The sequence below is a fragment of the Stigmatopora nigra genome, chromosome 10 (assembly GCF_051989575.1).
Source record: "Stigmatopora nigra isolate UIUO_SnigA chromosome 10, RoL_Snig_1.1, whole genome shotgun sequence".
Lineage (NCBI taxonomy): Eukaryota > Metazoa > Chordata > Actinopteri > Syngnathiformes > Syngnathidae > Stigmatopora > Stigmatopora nigra.
This window is the reverse complement of record NC_135517.1, coordinates 8,192,529-8,206,315: the sequence shown is the minus strand read 5'-3', so window position 1 is coordinate 8,206,315 and position 13,787 is coordinate 8,192,529. Positions and strand designations below refer to the sequence as shown.

Below are 13,787 nucleotides of genomic sequence, written 5' to 3'. Positions count from 1 at the left end.
AACGTAAGGTAAGACAAAAATGCACGCCTTTGAATCCTCCATGCCATTGTACATAGAATGTCTCTGCTGTGCTTTAGAAGAAGGTTAATGGCTATACTATTTTCTTCATTCTTCTCCCACGCTGTGATTCCAGGCAATTAATGCTATTATTGTAATGCAGAGAGACTGCTGGTACATTTCAACGGGGTTCTCTCGTCCTGCAGAGCTCCTCTAAATTGCCTGGCTAATGCCATAATTGGGTTTGTTCGTCATTTCTTAACTACCATTAATATTTGTTCTCCCTGTAATTGGTTCTTTTTTTTTTGTAACCAGTCTTACATTTCATTCCATCGTCTGGTTAATGGTCTGAGGTAGGGGCAGTGACGCGCATGCATGAACACAAGGCCATGCTTGAGAAAGCATCTCATTTATTTTTTAAAGCTACAAAATGTAAAACCTGTGGAACTGTTCTTTCCTCAGGGTAACTCATCAAAAATAAGACAAGGGAGCTGATGAAATAATCATTAATGGTGCATTAAAAGTTGAAAGTTTTAATGTCAAAACTCAATTATAGAGCACGTTAACCACACAGAAAGCTTTTTTTTATTCCTATCTTTCACCAAAACTGACAGAATTTTGCAGTTTGACATTTCACTCCAGCGCATTAACAGCTTTTGTAGACGTTCAATATTTCTTTTTGCACAAAAACAAACATGAACTAATTGTTTTGTGAGCCAGAGATTAAAATCAAGCTCAGCGGCATTTTAGAGCTAGTATTACGGGTCGTCTATAATAACTCTAACTTTGGAACAGGTATTATGATAACTACATTTACACTGAAAATACCAATGCTTTATTTTACTGATAATTACATAGCTTGAACCTTTTTTAGAGGGCAAGTGAATCTGTTTGTGTAATTTAAAAAAATATTTGAATGACTAAAAGAATAAGAACAGAAACAAATTAATGATGACCTACAATAACAGAACAAAACATTGATTGTTAACAAATTTCTTGCCTTTGACAACTATAGATATCCAATTCTTTTAAACTAGAAGTAGTGGCTGGGTAAATGCTCACATTTCAGAGCTATTTTAGGAGATAGAAAATTAATTCTGACTGGGAGTCAAATGGATTGGATGTTTAGCAGCATCAGTGGCAGCAAACGAGTGCTCAATAAAGGCTTGGGATGATAATGTGATAGAAAGGTAAGAAAGAACAGTACAATGTGGGGTTGAACTAAAGTGGCAACTCTTACAGAAAAATCTAATAATGGAGGCCAAAACGTTTCATATCTCTGTGTTGCATGGAGCATTAGTCACTTTCTATTCTCTTCCTGGTCCATAATGCACTGCTTTTCAAGTATCAGAAAAGACTGCGCGTGTTGGATGTCAACAGATCATTTGAGAGACATTAAAGCAGGCTCTGTGCAGCATTTGTCTCACAAACGCCCTTTGTGACTATTTTTAAAGTGATCCGCACCATTCCTTGTCAATAAAATACCTCCCCAGATTGCCTTTATAGCTCTTGTAATGTATGTGTAGTTGTCATTGCATTGCAAGGAAAATTAAGTCTGAAGGCTATCTCTATTTTGTCAACCGAGCTTTTTATGCCATCAGCTTTAACGGTTTTGTCTTATGGAATATTGTTCCGTTTGAGCGGATGGCCTACCAGGCTGGAATGCTTCGTAGCAATCGTAAAGAGCGCACATCATTTCACATGAGGGGCAAAGCAGCATGCATCACAGCAATGCAAAACTGGAATTTCAGAGCCCTAGCGTTTTGTGTCGCAGTCTCTGTGGTGCTTGTCACGGAATAGGCAGATGTAGCAGCGGGGAGAGATGAGACACTATGTACCAAATTGCCATTTTTCAAGAAAGCTCAGATGCTTTTCCAACCCAGCAAATTCATTAATGGTGGTCATCCTAAGGTTTAGAGCAGTTTCTTTTATGTTCCGAATTCAATTATCGTGGTCTAATATTTTTCATCCTTAAAGCTTTAGCAGGGTACTACAGCCTTTTCTGCATATTCTTTTTATATCAGATCTTCTATTTTTCCACCTGCTGCTTGTGTGACTAATTTCTTTAATAGCTTTCAGATGTATGGGGCAAAAACAATCTTATAATGAACACACACATTATTGATACAAAACAGACACACTTTCAATGCACACAGGTTTTTATTTTATAGAAATAGGATTTTTCAGCAATTGTGCTCTAGCACCACATATAAAAGGCAATGTTTTCAAATCAAGTTAAATGCTGGAGCTTAAGACATTCACAAGTTTTGTCAAGCATCCAAAGAAAACGTGAGTTGTAGAAGCCTTCAGCTGATCTCCAATAAAATATAGTACCTGCACTTAATTACGGGAAAACAAATACAAAGACCGCTAAAGTAAATGCATATTAGCACCTTGGAGGTTTAAATTTGATTGTCTTGTAGGTTTTCCCAAAGCAATGCTTTCACCACTGTCTTATTTTTTCTTTGGAAACCTACAGGATGTGTTTCATGATGCCCAATGGCATTTGAAATGGACAACAAATTAGGATGGAATTTCGCATTGTTTTCTCTAAGGGTCTTTATGCAGGGTCAGACCAATCAACGGAGAATTGGACAAAATTAACGGTCAAGACACATTGACTCATCATGTCTATTCACGATAACATGCCTCGCTTGACCATAACTGACTGCAAATGATCACGTGACATTGCTTGGCCAATCAGGGCTGCGAGGTGGTGACAGTGTGAGTGATTGTCTGTCTCTGTGTAACCCTGTGGCTGACTGGCGACCAGTCTTGGGGGTAGTCTGCCTTTCGCCCGAGGTCAGCCGGGATAGGCTCCAGCAACTCCCGCAATCCTTACAAAGATGTGCGGTTCGGAAGATGAATGAATGAACATTCGTACTACATTAATTAGGCAGCAATTCGCTATGCTCAGTGAATATCTCGCCGTGACTGCGTCCCGTGTCACCCCCAGGAGCTTTACAGAACAATAATTTTTCTTCTAATCTTTCCTAACGCCTTACTGCATTCACTTCCTCTGCCTTTATCCCTCCATCCATTGCAATTTTTCTTCTCACGCTGATAGCTTGTCCCAGAGGATCCCAGTGGTTGTCAGTAATCAAGGAAATCACTCTCAAAGAGCTACAAATAGGTCACTTATCTGATGTCTGGTCTGATCTGAGGAAGACAGACATCAAGTTAAGTCCCTTACATCTGCCTTTCTCTGCTATTTTTTTTCTTTTTTTTTTGGTGTGATTAGTAGCCAGTCACTCCACCGGGAGCAACTCGAATAAAAAAAGAGAACTCGAGATGGATGGTGGTGATAGAATGAAAGAAAGGCAGTGCTTGGGGAGAAGAAGAAAAAAAATCCCATCTTTTGTCATTAGCATTCTATTCTAATAGTTCAATTGCAGACTTGTCACTCATGGGATTCCCTGGATCCAGAGAAGTCATGCTTTTTCATTTATTCCTTTCATTCGAATAAATTCTCCTTATTAAGATATAGCATAAAATGTGACATGTGATCTCAGGCGACCGTAATGTGGAATGTCAAGCAGGCTTGGCAGAAGAGTTCACGTAGCAGGTCAGGACTGTTACGTCAACATACCAACTACTTTGGGGATACTTTAGAATTCAAGCAACGTGCAATGGCAAGTATCTCTGTGCATAGTCAAAGAAAAAAAAAGAATTTTGAACTATTGTAGTGAGAATGTTTATCTTTTGGGGCTACATATTGCAACTTAGAGATCAATAATCTTGAAACAAAGGATGTCCCAAAATAAAAAAGCAAATATGTAAAATTATTCGAAGCTCGCCCAATGAAAGCTGAGATTTGAGGTGTTGAATATCAGGTGTTTTATTCATTGAAATTTGGAAAAAAATGAAAACAAGATATGTAAATGTGGTATCAGATTTTATTCGAGTTGAATATGTACAAGTCTCTCTTTTTTTTCGCAAATCTGTTTGCCATTAGTGACACTTTTCCAAATTTTACATTATCTTTGGTGTCTGCATTCAAGCAAGTTGCAAGACTTAAAATGGCACTTCTAAACCAGAAAAAAAGAAAAATATTCATTTATTCATTTTGCACAACGCAGTAGGTAGGCAGACTCCCTGAATCAGTTCCCAGCCAATTGCGGGGAAAGATATGAAATATTAAATATGATGTTTACTTCAATCTTGCAAAAATGTGTTATTATTTCAGCAAGAATGACCTAAAATACGACCTGTAAAATGAATGACACCCAATGCAGTGAATGGACTTTCATTTATTTTCCCCCTGACCTTCTGGAACAAAATGTTCTATTGGAAATCAAAATGACTCAAATTGTTGTTACACTTAATGCCTGTGATGGATTAGCAGTTAGATTGTTAAAAACATATATAATCAGTAGCATCGAAGCATACAGAGATGACATACAGCATATGCAGCTCTTGTTGACAGGACTTGGTGGTATGATTGATAGACAGTGTACTTTACATTACACCTGGCCCTGGATTGGTGTTCCAGCTAGGAGAGAATGCTGTAACCTGTAAAAGGTTTTCATCAAAGTTCTGCTCTGTGGTTGTGAAGACAACTGTGGAAATTAAAGGAGAGGGTATCATGTTCAAACAGAGAGATGTTTTATGCAGAAGCTGCCGTCAAACTTGAACGGATGAAGTCATTTCATTTTCATGCATGATCTGCAGCCTCACAGACCGAGGAAATTGCATAGGAGAGGAAGAGAAAGATAGAGAGAAAGAAAAAAAAGGATTCAAGCTTTCACTTTCCAATCTGTGATTATTCCCTTTGAATTGTACCCAAAAGAATGGGCCAAAGGAATTCAATAGTCCAAAACAAACAAACAAAATAAATCGTTCTTGTTTGTAAAAAAAGAAAAAATCATTTTGTAGCCCAAAACATCCAGAATGTTTTACTCCTTTCTTTCATGTTTTGAATCAATTCAATATTGTGAAAACAATGAATGAGTCAGGCTAAAATCTGAACATTGAAAGGAAATTATCCGCTCACTATAGTGTAAAATAAAATGATGTGCTATCCAGATATAAGTACTGCATTATTGTTTTAGAACTTAAATGTTTTTTTATGAAAGATAACTACATACATTGCGCGTGGATTTCTTTTGACCTTCACTGTTATTGCTGTTTAATGCATTTCATTCACTGGTTTTAGTACAAACAGATGCAGAGGTGAGAATGTTTCATCAGAGACTGTAAATTCAATCTTGACACATTAGGTACGGTGACTCAAATGTCTTATTGGACCACAATGAAAATCAATGGCACTCACTGAAAGAATGATAAAAATCCTTCTCCTTTTTTTAACAAGGCTTCGAGTCATAGTATTGATATTTTTTATTGTAGGACCAAGTACTAAATACACTATCCTGAAGCATCTCCAAAAGTAAAATAAAGAAAATGACACCTGAATTGCACAGTGTGAGATTATGCTTCAGACAAATGGGGTTGTTCTTGGCAATTTCACACCATGCTGTCAAGCTATCATTCTGTAAAAGTAAGGCATCCTCAAGCTTACAAAATAAAAAATTACATTGCCACCATTGTGCCACCAAAGTCTTGTGAATATATATATATAACATTTCTAGTACTTTTTTTCATATTGATGTCACTTCCTGCTGATATTTGATTATTTGATTCAATTCTAAGTCACCCTGTGTTGATTTTGAGTTAAGTCTGATTCAATTATAGACATCTGGGGGACTTTGTGTTTATTTGAGGGATTTTTTTTGGGCCACTTCTGGTGGATTTTGCATCACTTCCTTGTCGAGGCAAAGTCAAGCGAATTCACCATTGCACCATCCATCAGTGCCTCCGGCAAACAGAACAATGCCCTCATTTGATTTTCCTATCTGACTCTTTCCACAGATTCGCTCAGACCAGGACAAAGATGTTGGCATTCGCTACAGCATCACTGGCGCAGGTGCTGATCAACCCCCCAGTGGCATTTACAACATTGACCCCGTCAGCGGCAACATGTTTGTCACACAGCCCCTGGACAGAGAGGAGCGAGCCTCATTCCATGTAAGGAAATAAATAGTGTGTATTTTATGTCAGACTGACTTTTCCTCTCAAACTGATATAGTCAGCTAATTATCACCAGTGGAAATGTCACCCCGCATTTAGTCTCTTGTCTGTTGTATCTCATTCCATCATTAATGTCCATACACAGCAAAACAAAGCTACAAGACAGGGCACGTTTGCAGGACTTAATAACCTAGAAAATGTTTAATATTTATTTCTTACATTTGAAAATGGCTGCCAACCCTCCCAGTGAAAATGGACTTGATGTGCAGTGCTGTCAATTCCACGCACAAGCGTTCACTGCCAGTCTAACCAGTTAATTCATATGGACTGGGCAGTCTGGCAGTGAACGTTAATGCGTGCAATTCATAGCTGTCAGAGTTAAATTGCTACATTAGTGTAGTCGGACACAAAGTTCGGGAGGGACGTCAGAGTGAACTGTTTGGCCAATAATAATGCACTTAGAAATCGAGAAAAATAAGTCAGTGTATATGGTAATGGCGATGGTGGCGTGTTTTTTTTGTGTCTAACTTAGGTGCAGTCAGAGTGAGATCGATTCAACGGGTGGCACTTTGAGAGCTCCACTCTTTGGGCTTAGTGATGGACTATGATTGATGTGTTGTGTATTTGTTTATGCCATAAGCAGTCGAGGTCCTCCCTGCGTTTTCTCCCCCACTTGTTGCATTCCTCCCTTTCACCTTTGCTAACTGCTGCCCTGTTATACAGGGCACACTGACACAGATGTGCAACCTCCCATTGAGCACTCAACCCCGCCTATGCCAGTGGCAGCTTTCTGCAGGGTTCTGCATTACATATACTCATGAAATGGTGACAAATAATCGGTCACTCCAAAACAGCTTTGTGTATGTGTGAATTACATACAAGGCCATTAGAGAGATCCTTTAGCAATGGGTTATTGGTCAATATACACACATTACAGTTTTCACTACATATCGCCAAAGAGCGGTGCAACTCCGTTCAAGGTGTGCTCGAGAATCATATCTGTGGTACCTGTGTGCCTGTCAGCATGATAGATGGCCATGCTGCTGTTAGAAATAATTCAAACCCATGCGCCTGTCTCAGAGGAGCGATGGAATAAAGGAGAGTTGATCACTCCAACAGCTCTGTCAACTGTAGACGGCAGTGTGCGCATAAGGCTCATGCCGTTTGAACAAATCTTGAGAGAATTGGCTTCTTGATTAAAGTCTCTTGTACTTTCCAGGGTATTTCCATACTCTTTTAAAAGTAGACCAATGTCGCCTTATGGGTTTTGGGACAGTGAACTAATTTGTGTGTTTGTCGACTGTCACGGGTTCTATCATGACACACAACAAGCGAACTGGGATCAATAACACAGCGAGATTATTGGTGTCAAGGAAAGAAGAGTGGCCCTGTATTTATACAATACACTGTCTGTTCAGAAGAGAGCGGTTTAGACTGAAGAGTCTTCAACTTGAATGGGGCTCCTAATTAGACTTGTGTGGACTCATGCTGCTTGTGATGTGATGTATGATTTAGGGTTAGAGAACGTTGCAAGCGATTGGCCCAGGGGAAATTTATCCCGTCTCTCGCATTCCAACTTGACAGCAAGTTCCGAGCAGCGCTGAGCTCTTATAGGGCAAACTTTGCTTGTTAGTTCGCAACTCGCGTGAAAAGAGAGAAGAGCCTGCTGTTTTTGACAGACTAGAGCCATGGGGAAGTGAAGATAGTGGATCATCGTCTGTGCTTTAAGCTTGGTGGGCCAAAGCTCCTCTGAGTCAGCAAAAAAGCAAAAATGACATTTAGTTTTTCATGCTTGGTTGAGTTGTAGCAACACACTTTTTTATATATATTTATATATCGAAGGAAAGAATACAAAAAGGTAAATCCAAAGAATGTCTAACACAAGTATCAAACCCAGATTTCGACCAACATGTTGGGAAAGAATTCAAGGGTATAGACTTCATGTTTCACACTAAATTAAAATGTATGTAACATTTCCATAGGCTTCAATACAAGATCCAGGGGTAGACAAAATAATTTAACGCACACTTTTGAAAATTTCGCATTAAACGGGCATTCAGACAAAGTCCGAAATTAGCCTTTGAACGTTTTAATGTTACGGAAAACTCTGTGACAGTCTGTGGCTAACAACAGTCTGTAAAACCACAATTCCATGTACTACTTATAAGTATCTGCTCTAAAACCCCATCCTTTTTATTATTATTTTTTGCTAAACACTAAGCATCTGCTTACGTGAAAGAGACGTGAGGAAAATAAACATCCCCATCAACCTCATAACCCTTAACCACCACTAATACTCCCTTTTTCTCAGTTCCCAAACAAAGATAAGCTAACTTTTGTTTATTATTCTGAAGAAAAATCAATGACCTTGAGAGGAGAAACTGTTTCTTCTCTCTTGTTTCCTGTTTCTTCTTTAAAGGGTGACCCTAAACTAAGATTACTTTCCACAGCTCTTGAAGTGGTAAAAGGTTTTCAACACAAAAAAAAAAAAATAAGAACAGCATCCTGGGTCTCAAAATAGAAGTCTAAAATACTCTCAAAAGCCCTCTTCAGATTTGCGATGATGTCTGGTAACATACTGTTATTTACACAACACATCTTATGTGTAAACGCAATTTTCCAACTCAGCTGATTTGGACATCAGCCAGAACATTTTCTGCTTGCAACCAAGTCTCAAATCCAGTACATTGCTTTATGTTATTTCCAATCCTTTTCTTTTTGACTATAAGACAAAATAATACTTGAGAATTAGTGAACGATAATGTCACTGATCTTAGGTCTTAGGAACAGACTGTTAATTTTTAAATGGGACGGCGTGGGGTTCATCGTATAGTTTTTTAATAAACCTGTTTCTGCGAATCATGTTTTTATGAAAATTTAACAAGAAATTTAAGACATAGACTAGCATTATATTATCCTCCTCACGATAACTTACGTTAGCATAATGTAAACACTCAATATTTGTGGGAAAACTAGCCAAATAGATACATGCCCAGAAGTCAGAGAAAAACAGTTAAAAGTGCGTCTGTGTATTTTTTTTAAAAGAACAAATATAAGATGGATTTTTCCTCAAGTGTATGGTTCTCTTATACCAAGCTGGTTTTCTAGAATGTTATTTCACATATGCTTTTACAATCCTTACAAATGCATTTATTCCTTCAGGCTTACAGATCACATTTACATTTCTTCCACCAGACAGAGAAAACACACACTTTACCATCTCCAGGGCAAATTCCGAAGATGACACAAGCCACAAGGACTGACGCATAAATGCTGAATAACAGACATGTAATACTCAAGCAACACAGATGAAGTAAAGACAGTCAGTCACAAAGGAATGAATACAACAAAAAAACCACACATCTATGACATATTCACTGTTGATAAAACTATTGATTCGGTGGTTTTGTTGTTGTTACTGCTGTGGTACAGCCAAGAGAGGCCTATTATGTTTTTAGGGGTCATCAAGAAAGCTCCCTCATCAGCATTATTATTCTGTCTCCGTTTCAAAGAATGGGTCAGCAACTTTTTGTAGCGAGAAATAGTTTCAAGATTTTCCATACACTAGAGGTGCACAGTTCTCAAAAGAAAAACCTTCAGTTGAGCTCTAATGGCATTTTTCAGCTTCCAGCATTTCCCTCTCGGTGATAATTTGTACTACGCCATGCATGTATACAGTCAATGTTATTGAGAGTTTAGTTATGTCTTAAGGTTTATAAAATGTTGCAGTGGTGATGAATTTTACCCTAAAATTGGGTACATGATAAATATTAAAGCAGATTCTTTTGAAATGTATTATTGCCAACAAAGTATAGTCACTACATTTGATCCGCATACTAAGGTGTTGTGTAGTGCAATGTACCTTTTCTAACAACTGCACCTCAACGTCCTCGACTATTTCATTATTTCTTTTGCAGATACAAGTAGAAAGAGCTTTGCTATATGCTTCAATGTACTCTCTAAAACACTTCCTTTAAACGTCCTTGATAGATGGCAGGATTAGTTGGTTCCGAATAGGAAATAGGTTCTTCAACTAACAATGACACTTTTCTTGTTCACTTTTTGATACCCTTCAATAACTGTTTATTGGCAGTTGCAGGGATGTTTTGTCTCAATGTGCTTAAGTAGTCTTGAAGTTTTCAAGGTTTTGTTATCTTAGCACAGCAAAGTTCACAAAGCAACTAAATTAGGTAGGAATTTTCTCATTTTTCTTTGCTGAAAATGCATGCAAAAATGGGTGAGTGTTTGGATCAAAACGAACCTCAAAGGCCGCTCTAATGGTAAATCGAGCGTTCTTCCCTTGCTTGCGTGGGTTTGTCTGGGCGTTCCGTTTTTTTTTTCTTCCAAAAACATTAATGGTAGGCTGTTTACAGTGTATCCTCGTCTGGATATGCAGTACACAAGATAAATGAATTATTTTGTCTTTGGGGATTCCTGTTTTAATGCACTCTAATTTGCAGACACATTAAAGCCAAACATAACACTTCTATGGCTAATCATATGCAGCCACAGTAAATTGGTTAAATTGTTCAGGGAGCAGTTATCTTATGTAATGAGCATTTCTGCTAAGGACTTGAATTTCTAGTGGAATTAAATTAAGAGGAATGGGTTTCACAGCAAAGTTAGTTACTGCGTGGCTATTGCAGACACAAATTCTTGTCAGATATTATTGGTGAGGATGGGGAAAGAACCAAGTGTGTGAAAGGAGCCCTAGAGATTAGGACAAATCATGTGAATGATTACCTTTGTCACATCAGCCCAAGCATAAACCCTCCAATTTCTATACACCACCACCATGCGTGTGCACACTGTATGTGAGTTTCAACAAATTCATACATGACGTTTCTATTATATATCCCATGTTGATTTGTATTCTTTCTTCGTTGTTCATTGCAAAAGCGATACAGAACGCATTAGCCAATTAAAAGAAGCTGTCAATTAATAAGTCAAAGTTGGACTGAGAACATGCCACGCATGGTTTCAGTTCATTGAATCCCCCCAGTGGTCTGCTGTCTCAGACTGTTGAAGGACGGCTAAGAATTGTTTCTGTTCATGTTTAAGTTTGGAATTCTATTGATGGCATCTTTGTTTGTTTTTGCATGTGTATTCACAGCTTCGAGCCCATGCCGTGGACATGAATGGCAATCAAGTGGAGAATCCAATTGATTTGTATATTTACGTGATTGACATGAATGATAATAGGCCTGAGTTTAAGAATCAGGTCTACAATGGCTCTGTGGCTGAAGGATCCAAACCAGGTAAGATCTAATTGCCGTATCCATGGTCTGAATGTGAAAAAAATGTTTAACTCAGAGGTAGTATTTGAAAAATGAGCACATTCAGGCTTTTAAATATGTTGCCATGTCCTTGTACCACCAGATTAGTGGTGAAAACCCAATATCAAAGGGATTGTGACTTTATGCACAATGATCGATGTTTAATCCAATTGAATTGCAAGTACATCACTGTCTGTGGGGTGACAAATGCTTACAGATTGCATGATTCTTTGGAAATTTGGGATAATACGGTTTAAAGATGTGCTTTTGGGTTCGTTTTTTCAATTTTCAAACTCTGTTAGCTTATTTACTTCCAACTGGGAACTTAAAAGCGCTGCCTGTTTTTATTGACAGCAATTATTGTGTTTCAAATGTAATTTGTGTTGATAGCAAACAGGATCAAATTGCATGGTAGTTCTTTTGGCTGCCCCACTTATTAATTTGCGCTTTATGAAGTCGTAAAATTACTTGATGAAACTAAAAAGGTTATTTGGTTTGAGAACCCATTTCTTTCTTCCAAAGTCAATTTATTTTGGTTAAGAAAATGGACTAAAAAAAATTGTTTGTTTGTTTTTTGGACAGACAAATGATGGACTAAATGGTAGAAATACAATCGATTCATTCAATTCAGTAGCAGTTGCGTTAACATCTCAAAACTTTTAAAAAGGTATGATGTTTTATGATATTTGGGGCCTGTTTGCTTTATATTTTAAACATGCATTTACTATCACTAAACTTTCCAAAACGGGGAGAGATCAAGTACTTCCACTAGCATTAGGGACCACAGCAAATGGTCAGTACCAAGCCAAACGCGAGAGCAGAATTTTTAAGTAAATTTCTCGTCTCGACTGGACAAACTCTTGTTCTAACAATCAGACCCGGAGGACCAATGTTTGTTTCCTCTGCGTTCAGTTATTGTTCTCTTGCAAAGTTTAACCTCAAGGGGATGTGTAAACAATATGGAAAGGCTTCGTGTATGTGTGTGTGGGTGTGTGGGGGGGTTGATTCTCAGAAGAGAGTGGATCTATATACAGAAAACCTAATTAGAGAGAGCAACCAGACATTTCTTTTTTCATTTTAGCATTGCCACGCTTGCTGCTTTGTTCAAAATGAGAAAAGGGGATATTGTGTTGCAAGTGAAAGCATTTTCAATGAGAATGTTTTTTTTAATCATAATAATCATAACATGATTATTTTTTAAATAGGTAGTACTTCAGTCCATTCCTACAAAGTCAGGCGTTGTCTATCTGATGCGTTAAAACACGTTTTTTTGTGTTTTTCCTTCCCTATTTGATTCAATTTAAGTAAGAAATAAGATTGATGACCACATACAAAAAAATGATTAGATGTAATTTACTTCTGGGGAGAATACTATTTACTTCACAAACATTAGGTTAACAAATGACCACTGTGGAGGTTAACCTCAAGATAAGTTGGCTATTTTAGTAACACATTGAAAACAGTTGTCATCTCTTAAGAAAAAAAATAACTGCTCCTTTTTTTTATCCACCTGTTGAAACAAACTAGTCTCGTTCATACTATTATGTTCTTCTTGAATATTTAATGGGTACATGAGGACGGTCCTCTACCAAATTCCACAACAACATTGCTGGTCCACACCTCAAAGTATTTGTCCATTTAAAATGGTTTGATTATAGGATAATGCTAACATCAAAACCGAAATATGCTGACATTGGAAAAACATACATTAAGCATTAAGCAACACATATTTTCTGAAATATTAGATGTACTTCTTAGTAAAGAGAAGATACAGAAGTATACTAGCAATATCACTGGCTTGTGCATCTACAAACACACTTATCACAGGTTCAGTGAAGCACTACAACACATGCCCCAAACTAATGTAGCATGAAAGCCACCACCGAGATTTCCAGGGAACCATTACTGTCACCAGATGTTGAGGAAAATACAATATTTTGTGCTAGCTGGTTTGAGGGAGGCAAACATTAGAAAAGATTCATTCGAGCCAGCCTTATTCATCATATCGTGTCATCGCAACACTGCCATCAGTAGTGACGGTTATGTACTGTACGTATGTATATATGTAAATTGGTCAATTTCGGTATCCATCCGTGTTTTTTTTCTAGTTTAGAGTATGTAAAATCACTGATTTTCCATATTTGAGGAAACCTGAATCAAAAATATTACTTAAAAATGAAGGTCCATATTATCAAATGGGTTGGAGTTTATTACTTTATCCAAGAAGGGATTTGCCACACAAAATATCAACTGAAGCATTTTGGAAACACCAATTTAAAGGGTAATAAAACCCATGAGCTCAAATGTTTCCATTTTAAATGTGCATAGTATAATTTTCATCGACTATTGTTAATCAATGCTAACATGGGACATATTTTGGAAAATGCATCTACATGCATTTTACATGATGATCAATTATCAAAATGAATCAGTAGCATTTTTTTTGGTTGATTACTAATTATACTACACGTTGCAAAATGCGAGATA

At 37.6% G+C, this 13,787-nt stretch overlaps 1 protein-coding gene across 1 annotated transcript in view; it reads left to right on the top strand.

The window, feature by feature from the left end:
• Positions 1-13,787, top strand: part of cdh4 (cadherin 4, type 1, R-cadherin (retinal)) — a 122,988-nt gene that overhangs the window by 82,411 nt on the left and 26,790 nt on the right. Inside the window, exons 5-6 of the mRNA XM_077725808.1 lie at positions 5,866-6,021; positions 11,138-11,282. Coding sequence (XP_077581934.1) covers positions 5,866-6,021; positions 11,138-11,282 — 301 coding nt within the window. The remainder of the gene's footprint in view (positions 1-5,865; positions 6,022-11,137; positions 11,283-13,787) is intronic.